General features: G+C 48.1%; 8 protein-coding genes across 8 annotated transcripts; 3 read left to right on the top strand and 5 right to left on the bottom strand.

The window, feature by feature from the left end:
* Window positions 1-756: 756 nt before the first annotated feature.
* On the bottom strand, window positions 757-1297 carry K441DRAFT_253993 (uncharacterized protein). Its single transcript, XM_067640790.1, has one exon. It carries the CDS (start codon window positions 1073-1075, stop codon window positions 788-790), a length of 288 nt encoding a protein of 95 aa, XP_067508469.1. The 5' UTR covers window positions 1076-1297; the 3' UTR covers window positions 757-787.
* Window positions 1298-1518: 221 nt separating this feature from the next.
* K441DRAFT_673950 (uncharacterized protein) lies at window positions 1519-3471 on the top strand (the record flags this gene model as incomplete). Its single annotated transcript, XM_067650691.1, has 2 exons — window positions 1519-1759; window positions 1811-3471. The coding sequence occupies 2 exons, from the start codon at window positions 1519-1521 to the stop codon at window positions 3469-3471; spliced, it is 1902 nt and encodes a 633-aa protein (XP_067508468.1).
* An 872-nt stretch (window positions 3472-4343) lies between these two features.
* On the bottom strand, window positions 4344-6857 carry K441DRAFT_253875 (DUF1941-domain-containing protein). Its single transcript, XM_067640789.1, has 2 exons — window positions 6036-6857; window positions 4344-5783 (listed from the first exon to the last, which is right to left on the bottom strand). The coding sequence occupies exons 1-2, from the start codon at window positions 6747-6749 to the stop codon at window positions 4500-4502; spliced, it is 1998 nt and encodes a 665-aa protein (XP_067508467.1). The 5' UTR covers window positions 6750-6857; the 3' UTR covers window positions 4344-4499.
* A 245-nt stretch (window positions 6858-7102) lies between these two features.
* On the bottom strand, window positions 7103-8674 carry K441DRAFT_653351 (NAD(P)-binding protein). Its single transcript, XM_067647532.1, has 5 exons — window positions 8647-8674; window positions 8331-8595; window positions 8257-8273; window positions 8085-8161; window positions 7103-8000 (listed from the first exon to the last, which is right to left on the bottom strand). The coding sequence occupies exons 2-5, from the start codon at window positions 8436-8438 to the stop codon at window positions 7309-7311; spliced, it is 894 nt and encodes a 297-aa protein (XP_067508466.1). The 5' UTR covers window positions 8439-8595; window positions 8647-8674; the 3' UTR covers window positions 7103-7308.
* Window positions 8675-9899: 1225 nt separating this feature from the next.
* On the top strand, window positions 9900-10855 carry K441DRAFT_253863 (uncharacterized protein). The gene is made up of 2 exons (XM_067640788.1): window positions 9900-10135; window positions 10190-10855. Exons 1-2 carry the CDS (start codon window positions 9984-9986, stop codon window positions 10767-10769), a joined length of 732 nt encoding a protein of 243 aa, XP_067508465.1. The 5' UTR covers window positions 9900-9983; the 3' UTR covers window positions 10770-10855.
* Window positions 10856-11241: 386 nt separating this feature from the next.
* K441DRAFT_653350 (uncharacterized protein) lies at window positions 11242-13046 on the top strand. The gene is made up of 3 exons (XM_067647531.1): window positions 11242-11286; window positions 11335-11426; window positions 11478-13046. Exons 1-3 carry the CDS (start codon window positions 11253-11255, stop codon window positions 12945-12947), a joined length of 1596 nt encoding a protein of 531 aa, XP_067508464.1. The 5' UTR covers window positions 11242-11252; the 3' UTR covers window positions 12948-13046.
* Window positions 13047-13416: 370 nt separating this feature from the next.
* K441DRAFT_253830 (uncharacterized protein) lies at window positions 13417-14571 on the bottom strand. Its single transcript, XM_067640787.1, has 4 exons — window positions 14531-14571; window positions 14060-14476; window positions 13658-14005; window positions 13417-13598 (listed from the first exon to the last, which is right to left on the bottom strand). The coding sequence occupies exons 2-3, from the start codon at window positions 14326-14328 to the stop codon at window positions 13690-13692; spliced, it is 585 nt and encodes a 194-aa protein (XP_067508463.1). The 5' UTR covers window positions 14329-14476; window positions 14531-14571; the 3' UTR covers window positions 13417-13598; window positions 13658-13689.
* A 1408-nt stretch (window positions 14572-15979) lies between these two features.
* Window positions 15980-18779, bottom strand: K441DRAFT_673946 (ankyrin; the record flags this gene model as incomplete). Its single annotated transcript, XM_067650690.1, has 4 exons — window positions 15980-16055; window positions 16280-18133; window positions 18462-18593; window positions 18664-18779. The coding sequence occupies 4 exons, from the start codon at window positions 18777-18779 to the stop codon at window positions 15980-15982; spliced, it is 2178 nt and encodes a 725-aa protein (XP_067508462.1).
* Between the last annotated feature and the right edge of the window lie 2127 nt (window positions 18780-20906).

Raw genomic sequence — 20906 nt, 5'->3', positions numbered from 1 at the left:
GAATAAGTGGTGCCCCAGATAAATTCAACGGCGTGGTAAAGACTGCGGACCTAAGTCCATTACGGTGATGGAGCTAGCTCGCGACTTGGCCGATTGAGCCGTTTTCCTGTATTCGCTCTCATGATGTTTTGGTAGGCCTACATAGCGACAGAGTAGGCCAGATGGTTCGGTTCTGATAATGGTTGCATGATTCCCCGCACAGGTGGTCTGATAGTTTATCAATTGATTGCTTCAATAAGCACTTTCATATCTTCTTACGAGACATAAATGCTGTTAATATAAAAATTAAGAATAAGTAATCTCAATAACTGTTTTGATTTCAAGAACCTTCAGTCAAATGCCGTGGGGTCCTTTAGTAGGCTAGCGTAACTGCTAAAAAATAGTAGATCCAATGTGCAGCGTTGAACCCCTGCATTATAGGGATTTTGGGCAGACTAGCTTGTAGAAGGCCTCAGCGGTTGCTGATGGTTGCTGGCTTACTGCGGAAAGAAGTCTGAAACACTCCCGAGAATAGCCTTCTACGCACTCATTTGCACCTATGGGCTGAAGCACGACTTCTGCTGCACCCTTTTATAATGTGACAACCGTAGTGTTTAGTTCATATATCTTGAACGTGAGATAACCTTTGTACTATTGTGAGTCGACGCTCTTAATTGACAAGTCCTAATTAGGGTTGGGGGTCTAGAATGCGTGGTTTGGTGTTGCCTTGGTCTGAGAGCGGGTAGGACTGGCTGGAGCGAAGTAGCGGCTTGGGTGATCGGCCTACCACAGCTCTCGCAAACTCACGTCATCCATATAACAGGAGGGCATGTTGGCAATTGTGAGGTTGGACGGAGCTGAGGTGAAGGCAGGGGAGACGCGCTGGCTGTCTCCATTCAGGGCCACAGCGGCCTCTTAGAGCGTCCAAGTCGGCCATCAATTGATCTTCTATACCTGCTGCAGCCTCCGTGGATGACAGGTTCAAGGCGTGCAAGATACCTGACCTCATCCTTGCCCTGTACCTTCTCAACACCACCACTGCCACCACCGTGGGAGCCGCTATCCGCCCTCCGTCGCTTCTCTGGCATCTCCGCATTTCTTACCCAACTTTCACCGGACTTTTCGTTGGAGTAGGCACCTCAGCCACAAAAGGCAGCTCAACCGCGACGGAGCTCCAACGGCACGAGAAAGAGTTCCTCTGACCGTGTCGAGTTTGCTGGTACTGTAAGTTTCCAAACTTTGCGCCCATCCGCTCACACGAGACCACCTCCACCTTCTACCATTAGTATCTCCCTAAGCATGTCCTTTCTAAAACACCGCCCCCACCGCAAGCACATCAGAAACCTATAGCCAGTCCAAAAGCCACAAGCATCCGTATCCACTGACACTTTATCTTCGGTTGAAGTTGATCCCGAGCTCTCTCATCGACCTCAGTCCCTCGCGCGACAGGCCTCCGACCCCACTCTTAGCTAAGCAACGCGGAAGCACACAGCTCTTCTCGCTCCTGCTCCGTCGTTGAGTGTCTCACCTGAAGATAACATGAAGACTTCGGTTAAAATATCTTATACACACCCAGGCACACAACCCCCAGTCTATATTATCACCTCGTTGTCATCACCACCATGGGAAACCATCGAAATGCAGCTCGGCGAGGAGAAGACAGAGGCTGGGGAGTTTTTATTCTACAAAGAGTTCGATGGCGTTGAGGAGGGTGAATATCAATACAAATTCAGATTGGGCCTAGGTGATTGGTGGGTGCTGGATGAGACTGCTGAGGCCGGTAAGATACCACTCTAGGTCTGTTGGGCAGTATTACTGACCTACAAAAAAGCAATGGATGATGCAGGGAACAAGAATAATATCATTACAGTCAGGGTCAAGCCCATCTTGGAACATACCACACACGAGCCCGCTTCTGCGGAACCGCCAAAAGAGACTGCTGAGTCGACAGCTGCGTCTATGTCTTACCATACCGATGCCGTACTCGAGGCAACGGGGGCACCACAAATCCGAGGGGTTGCGGTGGGCGACCTGAAATCACAACACATGGATGAAGAAGAGGTTCCGAAGGATGAATCTAAAGCCAAAGCTTCGGAGGCAATTCCAATTCCTTTTACAGTCGTTGAAAGGGTGCCTGATGTGGAACAACCTCAGTATGGTGATGTTGAGGCAGACAGTCTTCATGAGGACGTCTCAAAGCGTGCTCAGGACGCGCAGCCAGATGCTGAATACGTTTCACCTCCTGAGGCTCCTCCGAAGGCACAGGAAACTACTTCACCTAGATTCCCTTCTATACTAACGCTTGTCGTTGAGAAAATTGATGAGCCTAGCCACGGAGATGACTTTGCTGAAGCTCCGGTGGATGTGGAAAAAGAGACTGATGCATTTGAGTCCGATCGTTCCCCTCTCTTCGCTCACGAGGCTTTCGAGGAGGATGAGGATGATGAGGAAGAAGAAGTTCCGCTTCTCCCCCATGAGCGCTCGCACGAGCTCCCAGAAGCAACGGAGGACGAGGAACCTTTTCCAGATGAACCACGGGCAGTTGAAGGAGGAATCCCGCTCTTCGTGCATGAACTTATAGATAGTGATAGGAGGTCTCCTATCCTGCGCAGAGAGTCGACTAAGAGGTCTACCACTTCGCTACATTCACTACAAGATATTCATGAGGAACATGACTTCAATGATCCATCTATCGAACCGTTTCCTACGAGGCGAGAAGATATTTTCGATCACGTGGCTGCTATTGGGCATCGTCTTCCTCAGGACGAAACAATCGATACGGGCTCTCCGCTTAACTTGTCACCAGTGGCTTCGAGAGCGTGCTCTTCCATCGAGCCAGGGTCGCCTCTGAATCCTATTGAGGAGAACTCCGGGGATGAGGAAGAAATGGATCTGCCATCACCAGCTGTTGGTTATGCTAAATCTGCCGCGGCTCCCGCCGAAACCCCCGAAGAGAAAATAGACGACGTAGAAGACGACGTACACAACTCCGACAGCTCGGGCGATAGCAAAGATTTCGCGAAAGCCGAAGCTTCCGATCCTGCGGGCCCAGTTTCGCGAGGCCCACTTACTCCTCCGCTGACACCCAAAGAAAACAAGGACAGATACCGAGAGGATCCACTTGATACTCCAGTAGCTGAAGCGTCTACGCCAGCTAAGAAGCGCACGTTGTCTATACCCGAAGAGGCGACTCCAAAGCCGACTGACGAGGCCGACGAATATTTAAGTGCCGAAGAGGTATCTACTCCCACAGCAAAGGGCGCTGAGCCATCCTTAGAATCAACTGAGGTTCCGCGATCCGCCAAATCTTCGAGACCTTCGTCTTCATTAGCTGATAACCGCGCCGCGACCCCGAACTCCGTAATTACACCTTCACAAAGTAAACAAGAAGGTTTTTTCCGAACCTTCTTTCAGGTGGTCTTTGGCAGCTGGTTGACGCCACTAGGCCGCTTCTTTGCTTCACTTTGCGGCGGTAAGAAAAATGCTACGTAAGGTTCGCCCTTTCCTACTCCTTGCACAATGCAGCTTGAGATTCCTTTCAGGATGATCTTGCTTCCCCTTGATTCGTATTTTGTCAATACTTGGAATTTGGAGCTTTGCTGAGGTTAGGCTTCATCTGTAGCGGTGTTGTTACGGTAGCTGTAATTGCTTTTGCAGCTTATTATCTTGTTGGGGCGTCGTGATCGGAAAGAGTAGCGTCTTGAGCCGCTACAAGAACCCGTCGGTTGGTGTCTTACCCATGCAGTAGCTACTGTAGATGATCGCTGTCAACACACAGTACACGCGCCGGTGTGCGTGTACGGACATGGGACTTTAAAAGGGAACGGGGAACTAACGATGGGCTAGGGTATTAATGGATGACACACGAACTAGGGAATGGGACAGATGGATGCGATGGGATGGGACCAGCAATGAGGATTTCTTTATTGGTAACTCTGAGTAATAATGCCTTTCTGACTCTCCTGGGTTTTCTTTTATTGGTGGCTGGCGAGGCTAGGCTTGCTATTTGCTGCTTGTTGCACAACGTTTGACCTCTCCTCTCTTTCCCTCTCTATCGTTTCTATACCCTCTCCTCACTCTCCCTACTCCTTTATAATCTCATCTCATCTCATCTTCACTTCGAAGCATACTCTTGAGGTCAGCGTTGAGCGTTGCGTGTATTTTTGCTTAAGTGTATTTCTTGCCGAGTTCTACTGTACCGCGTTTGCTGTCTTTTTTGAGGGGTGTTATCAATCGCAATCACTCTAAATGACGGACTAAATATCTTTCGTTATACTTAAGATATCACGACATCTCATCATGAATGCGTTTTCGCTAGTCGGAATCTTACCGTTATGACCTTGCCAACAAAAACGCTGTGCTATTTGCCACAAGACCGGCAGATGTGCATTTCATTGCGCTACGGATGATGGCTACGGCATCGCTCTCCTCCCCTTTTAGCTAACGGTGCAGCTAACAGTGACAGTAGCTGTTACCGTTTGCTAAAAATGAAGGCACTTCCTATCAATGCCATGCAAGCGCTACACACTTAACTCCGCAAAACCATCAATCACTTCTTTTAACCCTTCTACGGTGTCTCCATCCAGCAGATCCCTTCCTGTCCTCAGCAACAGCTTCACGGTCATGCATATACGATCACAGTCCGCTTTAAATAACCTTTGCAGTTTCTTCGGCGCCTTTAATATCGACGCAACAGCTAGCTGCCCCGCCGCGGCAAAGACTTCCACTGGATCCAGCTCTTCATGGCTTAACCCTATGCTTGAAGGTGCCACCGGAGGTGCTTTCATCCGCGCCAGGAACGAGATGAACTTCAGCCACTCGTCTTTCGTCTGAGCTGTTTCCTCCGACTCCACGACCGCTAACAGGACGCGGATGATGCTAAGGACACGATATGGATACGCACCTTTCTGGCTCCCGCTGACGTTTTGCATGCAGGACTCAAGGTCGTCCGCCAACTTCGCCCAACCATCCTGTGCAATGAAACTCTCAACGCCTGCAGGCGTCGCCGTGAGACCTTCCAACGCCAGCAGCACATGCGTGCGGTAGTCCGTCCCTTGAATCCCCGGCGCGTCGACATCGAGCGAATACAACGCCAGCAGCACATCCGTAACCCCCGCAGCCTCGGTCCTCAGCTGCGCGTTCTCGTCTTCGTGCAGCCACAGCGCCAGCGCGCGGGACCCCGCGACCACAATCGGGTCCGCATCTACTGCCACCGTCGGGCTCTCCCACGTCAGCGCGCGCGGCGCGCTCGGCCCGCCTGGGTTGTGCTGCGGTGTCGGCAGCGCGGATGGGTGCAGGCCCGCGGCGCCGGAGACTGCGGCGTCCCATCTGTCGCGCAGGAACTCGATTGTCAGCGACATCGTCTCGGCGAGGTTCTTTCGCAGCCGCAGCAACAGGTCGGGCGAGATGTCGAGGACGTGCTGGGCTGGGGTGGCTTTGTTGTCGTCGTAGGGGTCCGGGAGGCGCACGAGTGAGCTGATGAAGGAGCCGACGACGTCGTAGGCGGCGGCGAGGCGGAGTGCCGTGGGTGGGTATTGGGGTGATGCGAGAGTTTCCATGAGGGAGGGGATGGTGGCGCGGATATCAATGAGGAGAAAGTTTATGAAGAGGTAGGAGAACGGGTTGGGGGTTGGGGGCTGTGTAAGAGATGCTGGGGGGAAGAAGGGGTCGAATGCGGGAATTGTGCGCGTGAAGTGGTGGATTACTCGAGTGCTGCCACGGCAGAGCTTGGTGTTTGGTGATGCGAGGAAGGCGCGACGGATTAGACAGATGACTTGGGAGAGCCAAGGGGGATTTCGGAGAGTCTGTATATTAGGAGTGAGCGATCTTGAGGGATGAGATTAGAGAAGGACAGAATCGATGCTCGCGGAAGGAGAAGGAAGCTGTAGAAGTCAAATCCTGAGCAAGATACTAGCTAATAGGCGATCTTGATGCAACCCTTAATAACTGACCAAGAACGGTTCAATATACCGTTCAATAGTTATGGTCCGGTCTCTAAAAGGGGCTCGGTCATGCACCAGCATCGATTCTGTCACTTCTTGTTTGCGTGAACTTACCTGTGATTCTTCCAGAACATCCGCAATAGTCTCTAAAAGCCAGATCTGGTCTTTCCCTTCAAATGCATCAATGAGAGTTTGAATGATGCCATCTCCTTTGGCCTGAGTCTGGTTCGTAGACTCTTCATCATCACCTGTTGAATACTTCATGGTCGATGTCAAAACGAATCTAATAACACTCATCGCGAGCTCGTCTTCAACAGCTGCTTCAACCAACGGCTTCATATCTTCAACTTGGCATATAGCAGAAGCTCCTTTCGGCCGACTCGCAATCGTCGAAAGCGCTTGCAGCGCCAACACCCTCGTCGCCGCATCACTGAAAGCCAAACTTTCAATTAGCGCCCCGCACAGCTCAGTCACCTGCTGCTCCTCAAGGGCCTCCTGCTCCAGAAGCACCGTAAATGCATGGATCACTGAAACGGCCAGAGTGACCATGTTGTGCGCCTCATCCTCGCTCCGCTTGTCGGCTCGCCGTGCCTGCAGGAGCTTTTTGAGGAACTTGGGCGAAATCGCGCTCCAGCAGCGCGTGATGGTGACGGGGTCATTGCGTAGCAAGACGTGTGTGTCCAAGAGAGTACGGAGAAGAGAAAGACCGACGAAGCGAGACGTGTCGTTTTTGGATTTCAGGAGCGTGAGGGTTTGCGCGAGTGCTGCTTGGGGGTCTCCTGTCGATGAAGTTGGTGTATCTGCGGAGTTTCCTGGGAGGGAAGCCATTTTTATGGACTGCAGCCCTCGATGTTATACATGCTACTATTATTATTTGTTGGTGAGTAACTATTAAGGAGTCCTTCTAGATGCCTATGCCATATCTTTGGTCAATATGATGTATACAGTGAAAACTGCAGAGGCTTTATCTCATAAATCAGACGCTCCGTAGTAGAATTTGGTTACGGGGCAGGGAAAGCACGTGCATACGGCTCCCTATTCCCCTCAAATTCTCCCTCGAACGTCTGAGAGCTTATGGGCGTCGTTTTGGCGGTAACTGAATGTTTTGAAAATCGAATTCTGTCCATTTCTACGAGCTAAGGGATAAGATATAATAGTAAGTTTTAGGTATATCTTGTTTTCGGCTACCACCAAAGCTAGAACCATAAGCTCTCAGACGTTATCTCATGGATCGTTGGTGCGCACGGACGTTCGTACTGCCCCTTATCCAACGAATTTTCCACGAGCTTATGCCTCAGGAACCTATTGCAAATCGCCACTACACAGCAAAGGCCAAGTGAATCAGCCTCGCATAAATCATACCACTGTCTTCAACCGGTACTATCAATCAGTCCTTATTGAAATCAATGACTGCCCTTCCGGCGATCTCTCCTCTTCTCAACTTCTGAACAGCGTCATTGAACTGACTCAAGGGATATACCGTGTATATCGGTTTTAGCAAGCCCCTTTTCGCAAAATCCAAAGTCTTATCCACATCCTTTATACTACTCACTAGCGTGCCCTGTACACTCCACTTCCTAAAGCACATCGCGCCCGGATCAACGTCCATATGGTAAGCCCCAGCAGGTGGTAGTCCAATACACATGACCTTGCCACCAACTCTGGCTCCTAGGAGTGTCAAAGAGGTCGGATAAGACTGAACTGCGGTGACGAAAACAGCATGCGCTCCTATGCCATCGCAGATTTTCACAACCTCTGCGGCTACATCTTTCGTCTCTTTAAAGTCGATGAAGTGTTCAGCCCCGGCTACTTCCATACATAGCCTTTTCTTATCGGCCCCAGTGTCGATGGCGACGGGACGTAAGCCCATGGCCTTCGCGAGCTGAACACCCTGCATGCCAACACCGCCACCAGCGCCGGGGAAGACAGCCCAATCACCAGGTTCGAGACCAGAGTCTTTTATTGAGGTATAGATAGTGCTAGCCGAGCACATTATCGGGCCGGCGATGAAATCGGAAACTCCGTCAGGGATGATCGTCGTGTAACGCTCAGGGGATGTGACGTATTGCTTATATGAGCCTATAGAGAGGAAGCATAATCAGAACATAGAAATAGCATGTGTGGATTGCCGTGAGCCAAGTAAATATGAAAGATGAGATATACCATCGCACATTAAGCCTGCGAGTATCGCTTTAGGACAATAGCACTCTTTGTCACCCCAACATAGCTCGCATGTTCCGCTTTCATTCCCAGTTAGCAGTCCATATCTTTACGACTTGCCTCGTTGAGAGTTGCGGAAGAGCGGCGCAACGGTGCAGGTGGGTATGTGGCTCACCATGTGTCTACAATGGGCTAAAAAAAAATATCAATATGAATCTCAAAACCCAGCGTTTTCTCAATGCTGCTAACCTTGAATCCTGCTCTCATGCCAACCTTAAGGTTCTTAACTGCATCTCCAACCTTAACAATAACCCCCGCACCCTCATGCCCGGCACATTTGGTCCCAAAGGTGGACATTTTCGGTAGAGCCCAGTCATTCAGCATGAAATGAAGATCAGAGTGACATATGCCGGTGGCATTTAATTTGATGAGAACTTCATTTGGCTCTATAAAATAACCCCATCTGTTAGAGGTATCGATCGAAGCGCAATACGACGGCTGCTAGAGCATCATTCAAGAAGAATTTGAGGAGGGTCCACGCGCATCAAAATAAAAGAATACTTACTGATTTCTGGGACGGGGACATTTTGCACCTGGACGTGAAAGTCAGGTCCTTCATTCACTACAACACCCGCTTTACATTCTTTGGGTATGTCAAAGGTAGGGGCGGGTGCTTCGCCGTTCGTTCCCATTGTAAGGTCTTATTTTAGTACTGGTGATGCGTGGCAAGAGCGAGGTAAACGCAGTGCTTTAAGCAGATGAGAAGAATGAAATTGAACGCGAATGATGAAACTGACGGCGTCAGGACTATTTAAATCACCCGCCCCCTTTAAACCAGGGCATCTTTCTGTCGTACAACCTCGGTTTGACTCTTTCGAGCCAGTGAGCCCCCCGGTTCAACATGAGTTGCCCGATGCGGGGTACGCGTCTTGGAGCGGGGCCAATTCCGTGGACTGGCACATTGTCCGTATAGTAGATCTACTGGAAGAGGGATAGAGGTATTAGTGTCCGATAGTCCGGTAGAAATGCCTCCAGCTGGTGATGGTGGGGCTGAAAAGAAACGCGGGGGGTTGTCAAGTCCCCCACTTTATCAATTTTCGCCATGATTGTATATATATATAAGCACTACTTTCTAGAGGTGTACTTGATAAAATTAAGATTACGCCATGTATATCGGCCCCTCAAAGTCCGCCCGAATGTTACACTATCGCGTACATCACGCGTAGATGAAACCTTAATTTTCGTAAAGATCCACCACTATGTAGAGCCTCCCTACCGCAGAGCTTCTCTACTGTATAGTCTTACTGCGTAGGGTCTTACTACGTAGAACTTCGTGTAGAGCTTCGTGTAGAGCTCCGGGTAGAGCTTTGTCCAGAGCCTCGCATAGAGGCCTAAAATTCACGAAGGTAACGCGTAATTCTGTAAACTGAATAAATTTTAGATCTATTTTTGTAAAACTCTTTAAATTCTACTAAGTCAAACCTCTTTACTTTAGAAAGTAGTGCCTATATATATATATTCAATCACTTGAGTTAAAAGTAGGCGAAAATTGATAAAGTGGGGGACTTGATAACTGGACGGGAATCCAGACGACGATATTGACGGAACTGCTTTGGCAGCATCATATACTAAGATTAAAGCTCGGAAGCACTTCAGTGCTCTTTACGAATTCGTGCTAGTATCTTTGGTTTACTTCGAAATGTTTCGAGCTACCACTATAATGTTTCTATGCTCGCCTCCCTGGGAACAGGGGAACGAGATGATCGGCGGAGTATGAAACATCTTACATAATCATATTTTCATTGCGCCTCACAGGACCTCGGAATCAGCCATCCACCTTTATACCGCAATGCCTGCTTAAGACGATGCTATTAAAGGACGTAACAGGCGCATATCGAGGGGATGTCAAGCTCGCCATCAACTCAATCTCAATGTGGACAAGCCGAAGCGTCCTCTAGTCGTCCGCCCAGGCAGCCAACTGTCGAGGGCGATAACAGCGACAACGAAGAGGCATTACTTTCTGCAGACCCTTTAGAGAATAGTCTGCCCGAAAGGTGGGCAGGAATCCGGTCTAGAATTCGATTTTCTCAGCTAATAGTACTACTTAGAATATCCTTCAAGCGCAAGCTAAAAGCGCCTGTCGCTTCTGCTTTCTCCATACCCAGATTCCTTTCCTCTCCACTTTCAAACAACAGTCGCCAGCAATCACCTTTACTGCGACATCCTCAATCTCGAGCACGCCAGCTACACAATCATGACGCTGCGAATGATTCCACAGAACTCATATTATCTTACCTCGATGGTCCTGGAGACGCTGGTGGGCAACTCCACGACACAAAGGATGCGAATGGTTTAGATTGGTATGTCGAGGGACCAGGCCGTCGCGTTGGATATGACGATCTTACGGCAATCGACTGGATATTCGAATATGCAAAGGAACGACAGAGACTTCGTTTTCTATACTCCAACTCAACTGGGATACTTGGATATATTCGACAACTTGCAGACGCCAGCCAGATATGGCTGATCCTCGTAGCCGCGGGTATTGCAAGTGGAGCTATTGCTGCATTTATTGACATAGCAAGTGACTGGCTTGGGGACTTGAAAACAGGTTATTGTAGCAACGTTGACGGAGATGGTCGCTTTTATCTGAATAAAAATTTCTGTTGTTGGGGATATTCAGGTTAGCATACCCAGCTTGTGATAGGTGAAAGCTTATCAATTTCCAGAACTTTCGCATTGTCATGATTGGCACAGCTGGAGCAGTGCTCTGGGGGTGCATTCCACAGGAGGCAGCTGGATTATCGAGTATATTTTCTTCATCATATTATCAGTAGGTTGTCTAACAAAAAGCTCACAGCCAATTGCTAATATTTCACCAGATTATTTTTGCTGCTTGTGCAAGCATTATGGTTAAGAGCTTTGCAATTTATGCCAAACATAGCGGAATACCTGAAATCAAGACGGTTTTGGGCGGATTTGTTATTCGGCGTTTCATGGGAACTTGGACCCTAGTCATCAAGTCTCTTGGTTTGGTAAGTCAAAGTAATCCACTTGCCTGATTTATGGGCCTGACTGACTGGGTAAAAGTGTCTTGCCGTTGCATCTGGGCTGTGGCTCGGGAAGGAAGGCCCTCTTGTACACGTTGCTTGCTGCTGTGCAAATTTATTTATGAAACTCTTTAGCAATGTCAATAGTAATGAAGGTAAGGAACTTGGAAGTAAACTTGCAACTAGCGCTGACAAGCATGCAGCACGAAAGCGAGAGGTTCTCTCTGCTGCCGCCGCTGCTGGTATCTCAGTAGCTTTTGGGTCACCTATTGGTGGGGTTTTGTTTAGTCTTGAGGTATTCAAAGTTGCGCTTTGTATTGCGTCTATTCGCTGACATTTAAACCAGCAATTGTCTTACTACTTTCCCGACAAGACCATGTGGCAGAGCTTCGTATGCGCCATGGTCGCTGCCGTCACTCTCCAAGCTTTCAATCCATTCCGTACAGGCAAACTAGTCTTGTACCAAGTCACGTACCACTCCGGATGGCATGATTTCGAAATGGTTCCCTTCGCCCTTTTAGGGATTTTAGGAGGCCTTTACGGCGGATTATTTATCAAAGTGAACATGAAAATTGCAGAATGGCGCAGATCTTACCCTCTCTTCAACGGCCCTATCCTCGAAGTCATCCTCATAACACTAGTCACTGCCCTTATCAACTTTCCAATCAAATTCATGCGAGCCCAAGCTTCAGAGCTCGTTTACATCCTCTTTGCCGAATGTGCAGACCTCACTGACGACACCCTTGGTCTCTGCAAATCTGGAAAAGCAAATACAGGCGTTGTAGCTCTGCTCCTTATTTCCGCACTCCTAGGATTTTTTCTAGCTAGCGTCACGTTTGGTCTCCCAATACCAGCTGGAATAATTCTTCCTTCCATGGCGATCGGAGCTCTGTATGGTCGCGCTGTCGGCCTCATTGTTGAGGTTTGGCAGATTGCCCATCCCAACTTCATCCTCTTCGCCTCTTGCGAACCCGATATACCGTGTGTTACCCCAGGAACCTATGCAATTATTGGCGCTGCGTCTGCTCTTGGTGGCGCGACCCGCATGACTGTTTCTATCGTTGTCATTATGTTCGAACTTACCGGTGCACTGACATATGTCCTTCCAATCATGATTGCAGTCATGATTAGCAAATGGGTGGGAGATGCTTTATCTAAAAGGGGCATTTACGAATCGTGGATCGACTTTAATGGCTACCCATTTCTCGACAACCGAGATGATAATAGCTCAACCATCCCTGATGTCCCAGCATCGCAGGTCATGACGCGCATCGAAGATCTCATGGTCATCACTGCAATTGGGCATACCATCCGAAGTTTGAGGACTCTACTTAGCGCTCATCCTTTCAGAGGCTTCCCTGTGATTGACAATCCGCGCGACGCATTACTACTTGGCTATATATCTAGGACAGAGCTCGCGTTTGCTCTCTCTTCCGCCTTATCCAATCCTCGAAATCTCACTCTTGACACTGAAGCTTACTTTTCCCACCAACCGCTTTCCGACCCAACTACAAGCCTTGATCTCCGACCTTGGATGGACCAAACACCCATCACTCTCAATTCTAGAGCGAGCTTCCAACTTACAGTCAGCATGTTCCAGAGACTAGGACTTCGATACGTCCTCTTTGTGGATCGAGGGACGCTCAAGGGTTTATTAACGAAGAAGGATGTTTGGTTTATTCTAAACGGCGCGGACGAGAGAGGCGAAAATGGCGTGGGTATCCTACGGGAACCGGGAGGTGCGGAAGAGACGGGTCTGTTAGGGCCTAGTTTAGATGGCGAAGAAAGCGAGGGAGGAAGAGAAGGGCTTGGATAGTCGAAGTTAGCATTGTCAGTGTTTAGAGTATAGAATCAATGATATCTCCCAGAATTTTATTGTGTTGAAGACTTAGGAAATGCATTATAACTACAGGAAGTTTTATTTTAATCTGCGTTGCTGGTACTGCATCTATGTCCACTTTACTGAGTCACTGGATCACAACCAATATAACCTTAACGGTAATAGTAGCCTATATCTCTTAGAAGAAAACTTCTCAAAGCCCGAAAGTACACTGAAGGTGAGTCTTAGGTGACGACCACTTTCTCATGAGAGGCGGACACGAAAAGCAAAAGCAAAATATGCTTCGAAACGCTAAGTGCGGTGTAACTAACCAAACTCATTTATATCCAAAACACTATAGTCCTACTAATACTAATTCCAATGCATCGTGAAGCATAACAGGGTCTATAAAAATGCTCATGCCTAAATTTTATGCTTACGACGAAAAAATAACCATCCCAAACTTAACGACCACCAATCTGGCCCTTAGGAATCGGCCTAATCCAAGAAACAGATAAATTGATCGCAATCGTCATGATGCCGATGATCCAGAAAACCTTGCCGTAATGCGTTCCGCTGTAACGGAAGATAATGGCAAAGATAATACCGCCGAGATTGCCTGATGCGCCGGTGACGCTGGAAATGATGCTTATTCGGAATACGTTAGCATGGCTTCTTTGAAAGTAGGGTTTTGGACTGTCTCATACTGGTACTCTGCGATGGCCACAACTTCGCCGACTTATGGCCCCACTTCGATTTCATTGACCTCGCGCTTTTCCTTCTCATTGTCCAACAGCGACGAGGTCGAAGAGGGCTTGTCGAGAACACCACCCTGTGCGCTAACGATACGGCTCTTTTGGGGCTTGAGGTTTTGCTCAACGGCAACAGCGCGGTCGGCCCATTTGCCAGTTGGAGTGTCTTTGGAGAATAGGAGCATTCCAACGCCGATGGAAGTGATCAGGATGAATAGGACAACGAACGCTACACGCCAGGCAACGCAAGGCTTTAGCCCACTGCTCGAGACTAAGGAGTCAAAGGTTGCAGACATGACGAAACTAAGATAGCGTATTTAGTACACAGCAGAAGAAGAAACATGTCGGTTTTCTTACTAAGTAACACCACCGCCAGCGTTACCCCAGCCACCAGTCAAGGCGTTAGCAGTACCAACGACGTTCTTATCAAAGAAACCAGTACTCCAGACCTGGCAAGGGACGAAGCTAGTCCCCAGGATGCCAATGAAGAATCGAAGGACTATAAGGCCCTTAGAGTCGTGAATGGTGCCTGCAAGAGCAGTGGGTATGGCACCAGCAAAAAGGCAGCTGACGAAAACCAAGCGTGGCCCAAATCTATCCCATAGAGGGCCATAGACGAGACGCATCAATAGGGTTGCGGCTAGAGCAACAATGTTGGAATTTGCAACCTCCTTTTGCGAGAGGTGCAGGCCTTTTTTGATAGCTGATGATATTGTTAAAGAGGACTCGGTAGAATATGTCAATGGCCAACATATCAGAGGGGGAAAAGCATACCTACGCGTAGGTTAGTGAGAGGATCGATGGCGAAAAAATTACTAGCATACTTACTAGGACTAGAATGCAATAAAGAAACAAACCCAGGAGAAGAAGAATGCGTCGACCGGATTTTGAGGTTATATTCTGTCCTGATTGGTGCTGCCAATAGGACTGGTCTTTTTGGTGCCAATTAGCGGTCAATAGAATACCCTTCCATGTCTATCGAATGGATTTAAGATGGGTATCAACCTGGCCTTCTTGTTATAAGGATTCAGCCCGAGAGCTTTCCGCAACAAGCTGATGTCAAACGGCATAGTAATGTTGGTAACAGATTGTCTGCCAAAGAGAAATAGTGTAGAGGTTTCTCTGAAGAGTAGATCCAATATGAAGAAGATCTGCTTGTGGGGGACACAGGTCGAGCATGGCGAGCACTGTGTAGAATATTCCATAGGCACCACAAATGGGCAATTCCGCGGTGTAAATGTTCAAATGTCCAAATGTCGAAACATGTCCGCGGGGACATACTAGTACAAAGTTAACGGCCGGGAGAAGACAGAATGGAAGCAGCCAAGACAAAACAAAGTGGCAACCACGTTTCTGGGGTATGCACAGGCACATTAGCTACGCACTAGCAAGGCGGTATCGAACGAAAATTCCGAATATCTCCTAACATGGCATTGTGTTGGTAGGAGGCAGTCTCTTGAGCTTGGCGACGTGCACGGACCCACGCACGGACCACCTTTGTAGATATCTTTTCGAGCAATCGAGCTCCATGGAATCCTCATATATATTCTACGCCATGCCAGTTCAGTGATCTGACACATTGTGTTCAATTAAGACACCGACAGAAGAGAAGCACACTCGCTCCAACTAACAAAACTTCAATCATAACAACTGTTCACTTTCTGCAGACATTTTGATTGTTTCCCTGCGGCTACGAGACAAATATGGCGTGCCGAAACGCTCCTGACGGCGAAGAGGAGGAAGAACGCGTGTGATTGAGGCTCTGATTTTGAGGTGGGTTCGTGGCGGAAGCGCAGCCTTTCCGGGGCTTGGCAGCGGGCTTGGCAGACTGTGTTTTGTTCTTTACTCTTGAAACAGTCCCATCTGCTGTGGCGTCTTTCATGCCAGGAAATGTCCCGGCTTATTTCGGCCCCCAAGTGTATTTCCCTGCAATGAATACCTATATGCCACCCTTCCCTCAACATTTGGTTATGGCTAATCGGCCACCCTCACACATCGACCTGCTTAATTTTTATCCTGGAAATCTCTTGATTGTGATTTCTTGCGTTCCTGAGCGGAATGCGATATGCGTCCACTGAAGAGTAGATTCGCTTATCAAAGTTGACGCGATCGTATGCCCAGGCGGAACAATGACTCCGCTCTTGATGCAATTCCGAACTTCACAATGTCTTGAAGTCTATCAAAGAGTGTATTCTTTAGGCACCATGGCTCATTTTATAATGCATATAACGAGATGTAGTTACGTTCGCGGAATAGGTGTTCCTTCGTGAATTTTAATCACTCTCGGGTTACCTCGGTCGCTGTAACAAAACTAACTTGGCCACTTATGAGTCCACTAAAGACAAGCGTGGTACTGGACTATTAAAGAGTGAACCAAAAATCTGTTTAGAACGGTTCCTCACTCGAAAAGCATCTAGCTCAAGACACAGATGAGAATCGCTTTGCTATGCAGAATCTCCGATCACAATGTGCGACACAACACATTAAGGCGTGGTTGTGTTCTGCTTCGTGCTCACTTCGTACAAGAAGGATTAGCATGAATCTTTAGTTGACGTATAGAATATCACTTTTACATACGAATAGTCTTCCATTGAGTATAGCTCCTCATCTCCACAACTCAAGCACTGATAATAGACTCGGGTGATAGTTTTGTAAAGCCGCGTCTCGTCTTCTGGCTCTTGGTGCATGGTCGATAGAGAAGAGTCGACCGGGCCCGGCACCGCATGTTCTGATAGAGCCTTTTCTTGATCCGAAGATGTTGAGAGAGGTAATCGCATTTTCGTAACTGGAACAGGCTTACCAGGGTTCAGAAGCACATCGTTAGAGAACCGATTCTCAATTGGCTGGCCGGCGATAAACTCGAGTAGCTCGGGCACAAATGCTTGAGGGAATCCGTATTCAGGAAGCCTCGCCGACTGTCGGATTCTCAAGGTATCCAGAATTTGGAGGCTCTGATACAAGGGAGATTTAGGCCAGCAACGAACCGCTCCGTCCAAGAACTTCCTGGTAGCAGCACTCAGCGCAGCCTGTTGGAAGGTATATCTCACATCACGCGGGAGTCTCTGGAGTGCCTCAGTTCCTAGAGGTCCATGGTATGTATACTTTTGCACTTCTTCACAAGTAATTCCATCAGCGATAGGAAAGTAGTTCATGAGCCAATGAGTATCAGCTCCGAGACTTATTCCGTAGTGTGAGACCAACGCCTCCGCAAGCTGCAACTGCAAAGGATTAGTGAATAGACGAATGGCCATGAAAACCGGGATGCGGCCACCCCCATCTCTCAGCAAAGGAGCTGCCTTGCCGTACCGTAGGAGTAAGTTGATTCGTTCTAGCACATCATCGGCTGGCGAAAACTCCAAGCATCTCGTCAAAGGAGTATATCCTTCATCATCGATGGCATCAGGGTCGCACCCTCTTCTTAACAAAACCTCCATGTCTCGAACCGTGTCAGCCGGGTGTCTCTTTGCCTGAGGGCAAGCGCCTACAATTTCATGGAGAACGTTGGCACCGTTGCCTCCCGGGCGCACATTCGCATGATCTATGAGAAGTCTTGCTGCAGCTGGTTCGACGTGCCATAAGGTCTGATGCTCGAAGGTGTATCCACAATCTGCTGCGCAAAGCGACGGAGTGAATTGTACGTGAAGATTGGCTCCCTTGGTTACGAAATATTGGAGGCAGTCACAATCAGCCGAGCTTAGGTTAGTGCTCCATTGCGGGTCTGTCTGCCACGGCTCCAAAAACGTTTCAAATGGTGTCCGGCCATCCAAATCATCAGATGCATCAGCCACTACCTTAGCACCAGCATAAAGCAGCATCCTGAGAATTTCCTCGGTTGTTTCTCGCACCTTTGGGTTCTGATATTCAGCGGCCCTTCGATCTAGAACAAGTTGTAATGGGCTTTTGAATGGCACGTTGTCCAAAGGTGGGTTCACTTCCGCGCCGTGGTCGAGGAGTATTCGAACAATAGCAGGATAGTCCCAAAATGCCGCTTGACGTAGCGGCCTCCAAGTGCAGCCAGGGAGGCCATTCGGGTTGGAGCCAGCTTTGAGAAGAGCTTCTACGTTTGGCACCCTACCATTTTTGATAGCATTGTGAAGAGAGAGATCGGTTCCGAGTGGGTGGACAGATGATGTGGCGCCATGGTTTAGCAGAAGCCGCAGGGTAGCGACTGATGGTAAGCCTGATGCTATATCTAAGAGAGTTTGGCCTTGATGCTCTAAGAGAATGCAGTGCTGGAGCACAGCATGATGGCGGAGCTGACTGTTTAACTTGAATGGGAGACCTAGAGGGTGATTAATACTCTCTCGAATTGATCCCGAGCTGAGCAATGCCTCAAGCTCTAAAATATTGGCGGAGCATACTGCTTTTAGTATTGCCGTTAAGTGGTCTTCTGCTGGTATGGCCGGGTTTGAATTTAGTTCGTTTGTAAATCTGAAATATTTGTTAGTCACGGAGATTGGAGACAATATCGCTATTATTTTATAATGAAAATGTACAGTTGTCAGTTACGTTGCTTAAGAGAGGTTGGACGATCTAGGGCATTATTTAATAATATATATGCGCACAGCTTGTGAGTAGCTTTGAAGAGCTCGCTTTGGTTTGCCGCATGGATAATCTTTGCCATTTACCTAAATCACTTTCGGCCCCGCATTTTATCTTCGAAGCGCTCCAAAAGTACTCTCGCTTTTGTGCTTTGCTGCCCAAGTTTAAAAGTAGCGCAAAGATAAAGAAATATGAGAAATACATAAATATCACATACCGGCAGTCAGATAAAGTCTCGTCACTTGATTGCGAACTTTCGCGATTACTTGTAGTGGTGATTGGTGCTCTTCGCGTGTATTTGTGTCTCATATAGCCCCATTCTTTGAACTTCAGTCGATAAGCTCTAGTTCTAAGCTCAGAAATTAGCTAGTAGAATATAATATTGGGCTGCGGGATTTGATGGGCTTCGGCGGGCTTACGAGGCTCTGAATGAGTGCTTCGATTCCATGATCGACTTAACTTCTTCGAGTGACTTCTTCTGATTCACCGACAGCTCCCGTATGTAGTGCTGAACAGCATCCCAGTCTTTTGCCATCTTGAACCAGAGTATCAACAATCCTTAAAGTGGGGTTTGCAATCGATGATATGGCTTGAGGGAACACGATGTGCTGAGTCCCGTGCTCGAAGGCTAGGTCGGGTGGTAGTGAGCCGGTAAGGGAAGGAGAAAGGTGGCCATGAGCTCAACATATATGTAAAGGAGATTCTAATTCACTTGGCCCGTATGAAGGATACAAGGTGAGTAAGTGTGCAATTTCAGGCGCCTGAAAGTGCAAAAAGCCGGGGGTTGCGCTGCGCCACCGGGCGGGGTAAACCCTGCCTAGTGCACAGCACAGATCAAACGGGCCCTCAGTTTGGATCTCTATTTACAGGCAGGTGACAGGATCCTACTAATTTACGGTCGGACTAGCAGGGGTATTCGCAGGTCCGGGCCTCGAAGGATTCGCGCCGGTTTTACATGCATGAGAGTGCAATTTTTGCTGACTGTACCCCTTCATCTGTCTAGAATTGGCGTAGGGGCACTACGTGACACCAACTGCAATCTTCCAAGGCTATATCCATGCAGATTAGCGCACCTCTAACAGCTCCGCTACTCTACTGCATGCGAACCCAAGTTCTAAGATAACGCAACACCATGCCAAGACCGACGATAAAGGAGAACTCATGCTCCAGGGCTCGGTTCAAATACATTAGGAGGCGGTTACCTAAGAGTAGGCAAAAGAGAAGTTTGTATAAGCTAAGGCATTATGCGATGCGTCAAATGCCTCACCTCTACAGCCGCGGTTTTCGTAATTTGACTCTTTCCTGTGTAGATTGCTTCTAGGTAAAGACACTGGAATAAACCATAGAGCGAGGGAACTCACTTGAAATATGGGAATGGAAGATACCTAAACAATTAGAAACCGCTAGCATTTATTGCAAGCGACGAGCTTTACCTATACCGCTATGTGGTAAGTCCCGAGAGCTATTTGACCGCTATTTAATATTGTATTCGGGTTGGTTGAGATATAAATGGAAATTTTGTTTAATAGCAGAACTGTCCGCCGAGGGCGGAGGTAAAATATCCAGCGGATCCGTAGACGGCCCGAGGCGGAACGAGCCATTGTCAGGGGCAAAAGTAGGAAATCTCATGACATTTTACAGTACTAAGCGTATGATTTTCATCAGCTACTGTTTCATTAAAAGTCTCTGCATATCCATATATGCAGACTAAATCTTCACCCTGGCATTTTACAGTCCTTTTATATCGTTACTGTGCACATGTTTCTAAGTTGAACTGTACCAGCCTTTCCACCATGTTAAATCAAGCTGAGGTAGAGCTGAAAGCCTATCAAAGATCGCCACGAGCTTTTCGCTCCTCACTCTCCAGAAATGCATCATTTCGCTCTCTCTAGTGTCCTGTGTTTTTTCTAGTTCCTACTGTCTTCCATTCATCGATGCCACTTACGACTATGTTGTCATCGGTAGTGGCACTTCTGGCTTGGCAATAGCTGCGAGACTAGCTGCAACCTCTTCTGTTTCAGTGGCACTCGTGGAGGCTGGTGGGTATTATGAAATTTTAAACTCAGCATTATACCAGGTTTTGCGGCAATACAAGCCACTAGAACGGATCTTACTGACACCGATTTAGTTGATTGGGGTTTTGTGACAATACCTCAAGTAGTACGTTTATTAAATTCAATAAGAAAATGGGCATCGTGCTCATGATTTGTGTAGGGAGCGGCGAATAGAAAGATACACTATGCTCGTGATAAATGTCTTGGCGGGACTTCAGGTCGTAGCTTCATGGCATATCATAAGTAATCCTACCCCGTTATTATTAATTTGACTCTCTTTGCCATTCTAGGTTCCGATTTGTGTGTTTGTAAACTTTAATCCGGCACTCTTCTTCGCTACATCATTATGGAGTGAAATATATCTGTATTCGTGCAGAGCTAATTTACGACAGACCTGCAAATAACTCGCTCCAGAAATGGGTGGATTTGGTTGGAGACGGTAGTTACGCCTTTAGAAACCTGCTGCCATACTACGAGAAAATCTGCACGCTTACCGCCCCAAATACGTCAAAGCGAACCGCAAATTCTTCAGTAACTTATAACCCAGGCGTCTTCGACATTTCTCCTGGCCTAACTTGGCTTCCTCGCTCTCCATTTGGGTGGAACAA

This window comes from Cenococcum geophilum, assembly GCF_001692895.1.
Source record: "Cenococcum geophilum 1.58 unplaced genomic scaffold K441scaffold_5, whole genome shotgun sequence".
Taxonomy (NCBI): Eukaryota; Fungi; Ascomycota; class Dothideomycetes; order Gloniales; family Gloniaceae; genus Cenococcum; species Cenococcum geophilum.
The sequence above is the reverse complement of the archived record's forward strand: the minus strand, read 5'-3'. Positions and strand labels throughout refer to the sequence as shown.

Bases quoted from the DNA above. Each gene is read 5' to 3' on its own strand.
- K441DRAFT_253993 (XM_067640790.1), bottom strand. From the start codon at position 1,075: ATGCGGAGATGCCAGAGAAGCGACGGAGGGCGGATAGCGGCTCCCACG.
- K441DRAFT_253875 (XM_067640789.1), bottom strand. From the start codon at position 6,749: ATGGCTTCCCTCCCAGGAAACTCCGCAGATACACCAACTTCATCGACA. The intron at 5,784-6,035 runs GTAAGTTCACGC...CCTAATATACAG, and splicing joins ATGTTCTGGAAGAATCACAG to ACTCTCCGAAATCCCCCTTG.
- K441DRAFT_653351 (XM_067647532.1), bottom strand. From the start codon at position 8,438: ATGTCCACCTTTGGGACCAAATGTGCCGGGCATGAGGGTGCGGGGGTT. The intron at 8,001-8,084 runs GTATATCTCATC...TCCTCTCTATAG, and splicing joins CGCAGGCTTAATGTGCGATG to GCTCATATAAGCAATACGTC.
- K441DRAFT_253863 (XM_067640788.1), top strand. From the start codon at position 9,984: ATGTCAAGCTCGCCATCAACTCAATCTCAATGTGGACAAGCCGAAGCG. The intron at 10,136-10,189 runs GTGGGCAGGAAT...AGTACTACTTAG, and splicing joins GAGAATAGTCTGCCCGAAAG to AATATCCTTCAAGCGCAAGC.
- K441DRAFT_653350 (XM_067647531.1), top strand. From the start codon at position 11,253: ATGAAACTCTTTAGCAATGTCAATAGTAATGAAG. The intron at 11,287-11,334 runs GTAAGGAACTTG...ACAAGCATGCAG, and splicing joins CAATGTCAATAGTAATGAAG to CACGAAAGCGAGAGGTTCTC. The intron at 11,427-11,477 runs GTATTCAAAGTT...CATTTAAACCAG, and splicing joins GGGTTTTGTTTAGTCTTGAG to CAATTGTCTTACTACTTTCC.
- K441DRAFT_253830 (XM_067640787.1), bottom strand. From the start codon at position 14,328: ATGCGTCTCGTCTATGGCCCTCTATGGGATAGATTTGGGCCACGCTTG. The intron at 14,006-14,059 runs GTAAGAAAACCG...ACGCTATCTTAG, and splicing joins GCTGGCGGTGGTGTTACTTA to TTTCGTCATGTCTGCAACCT.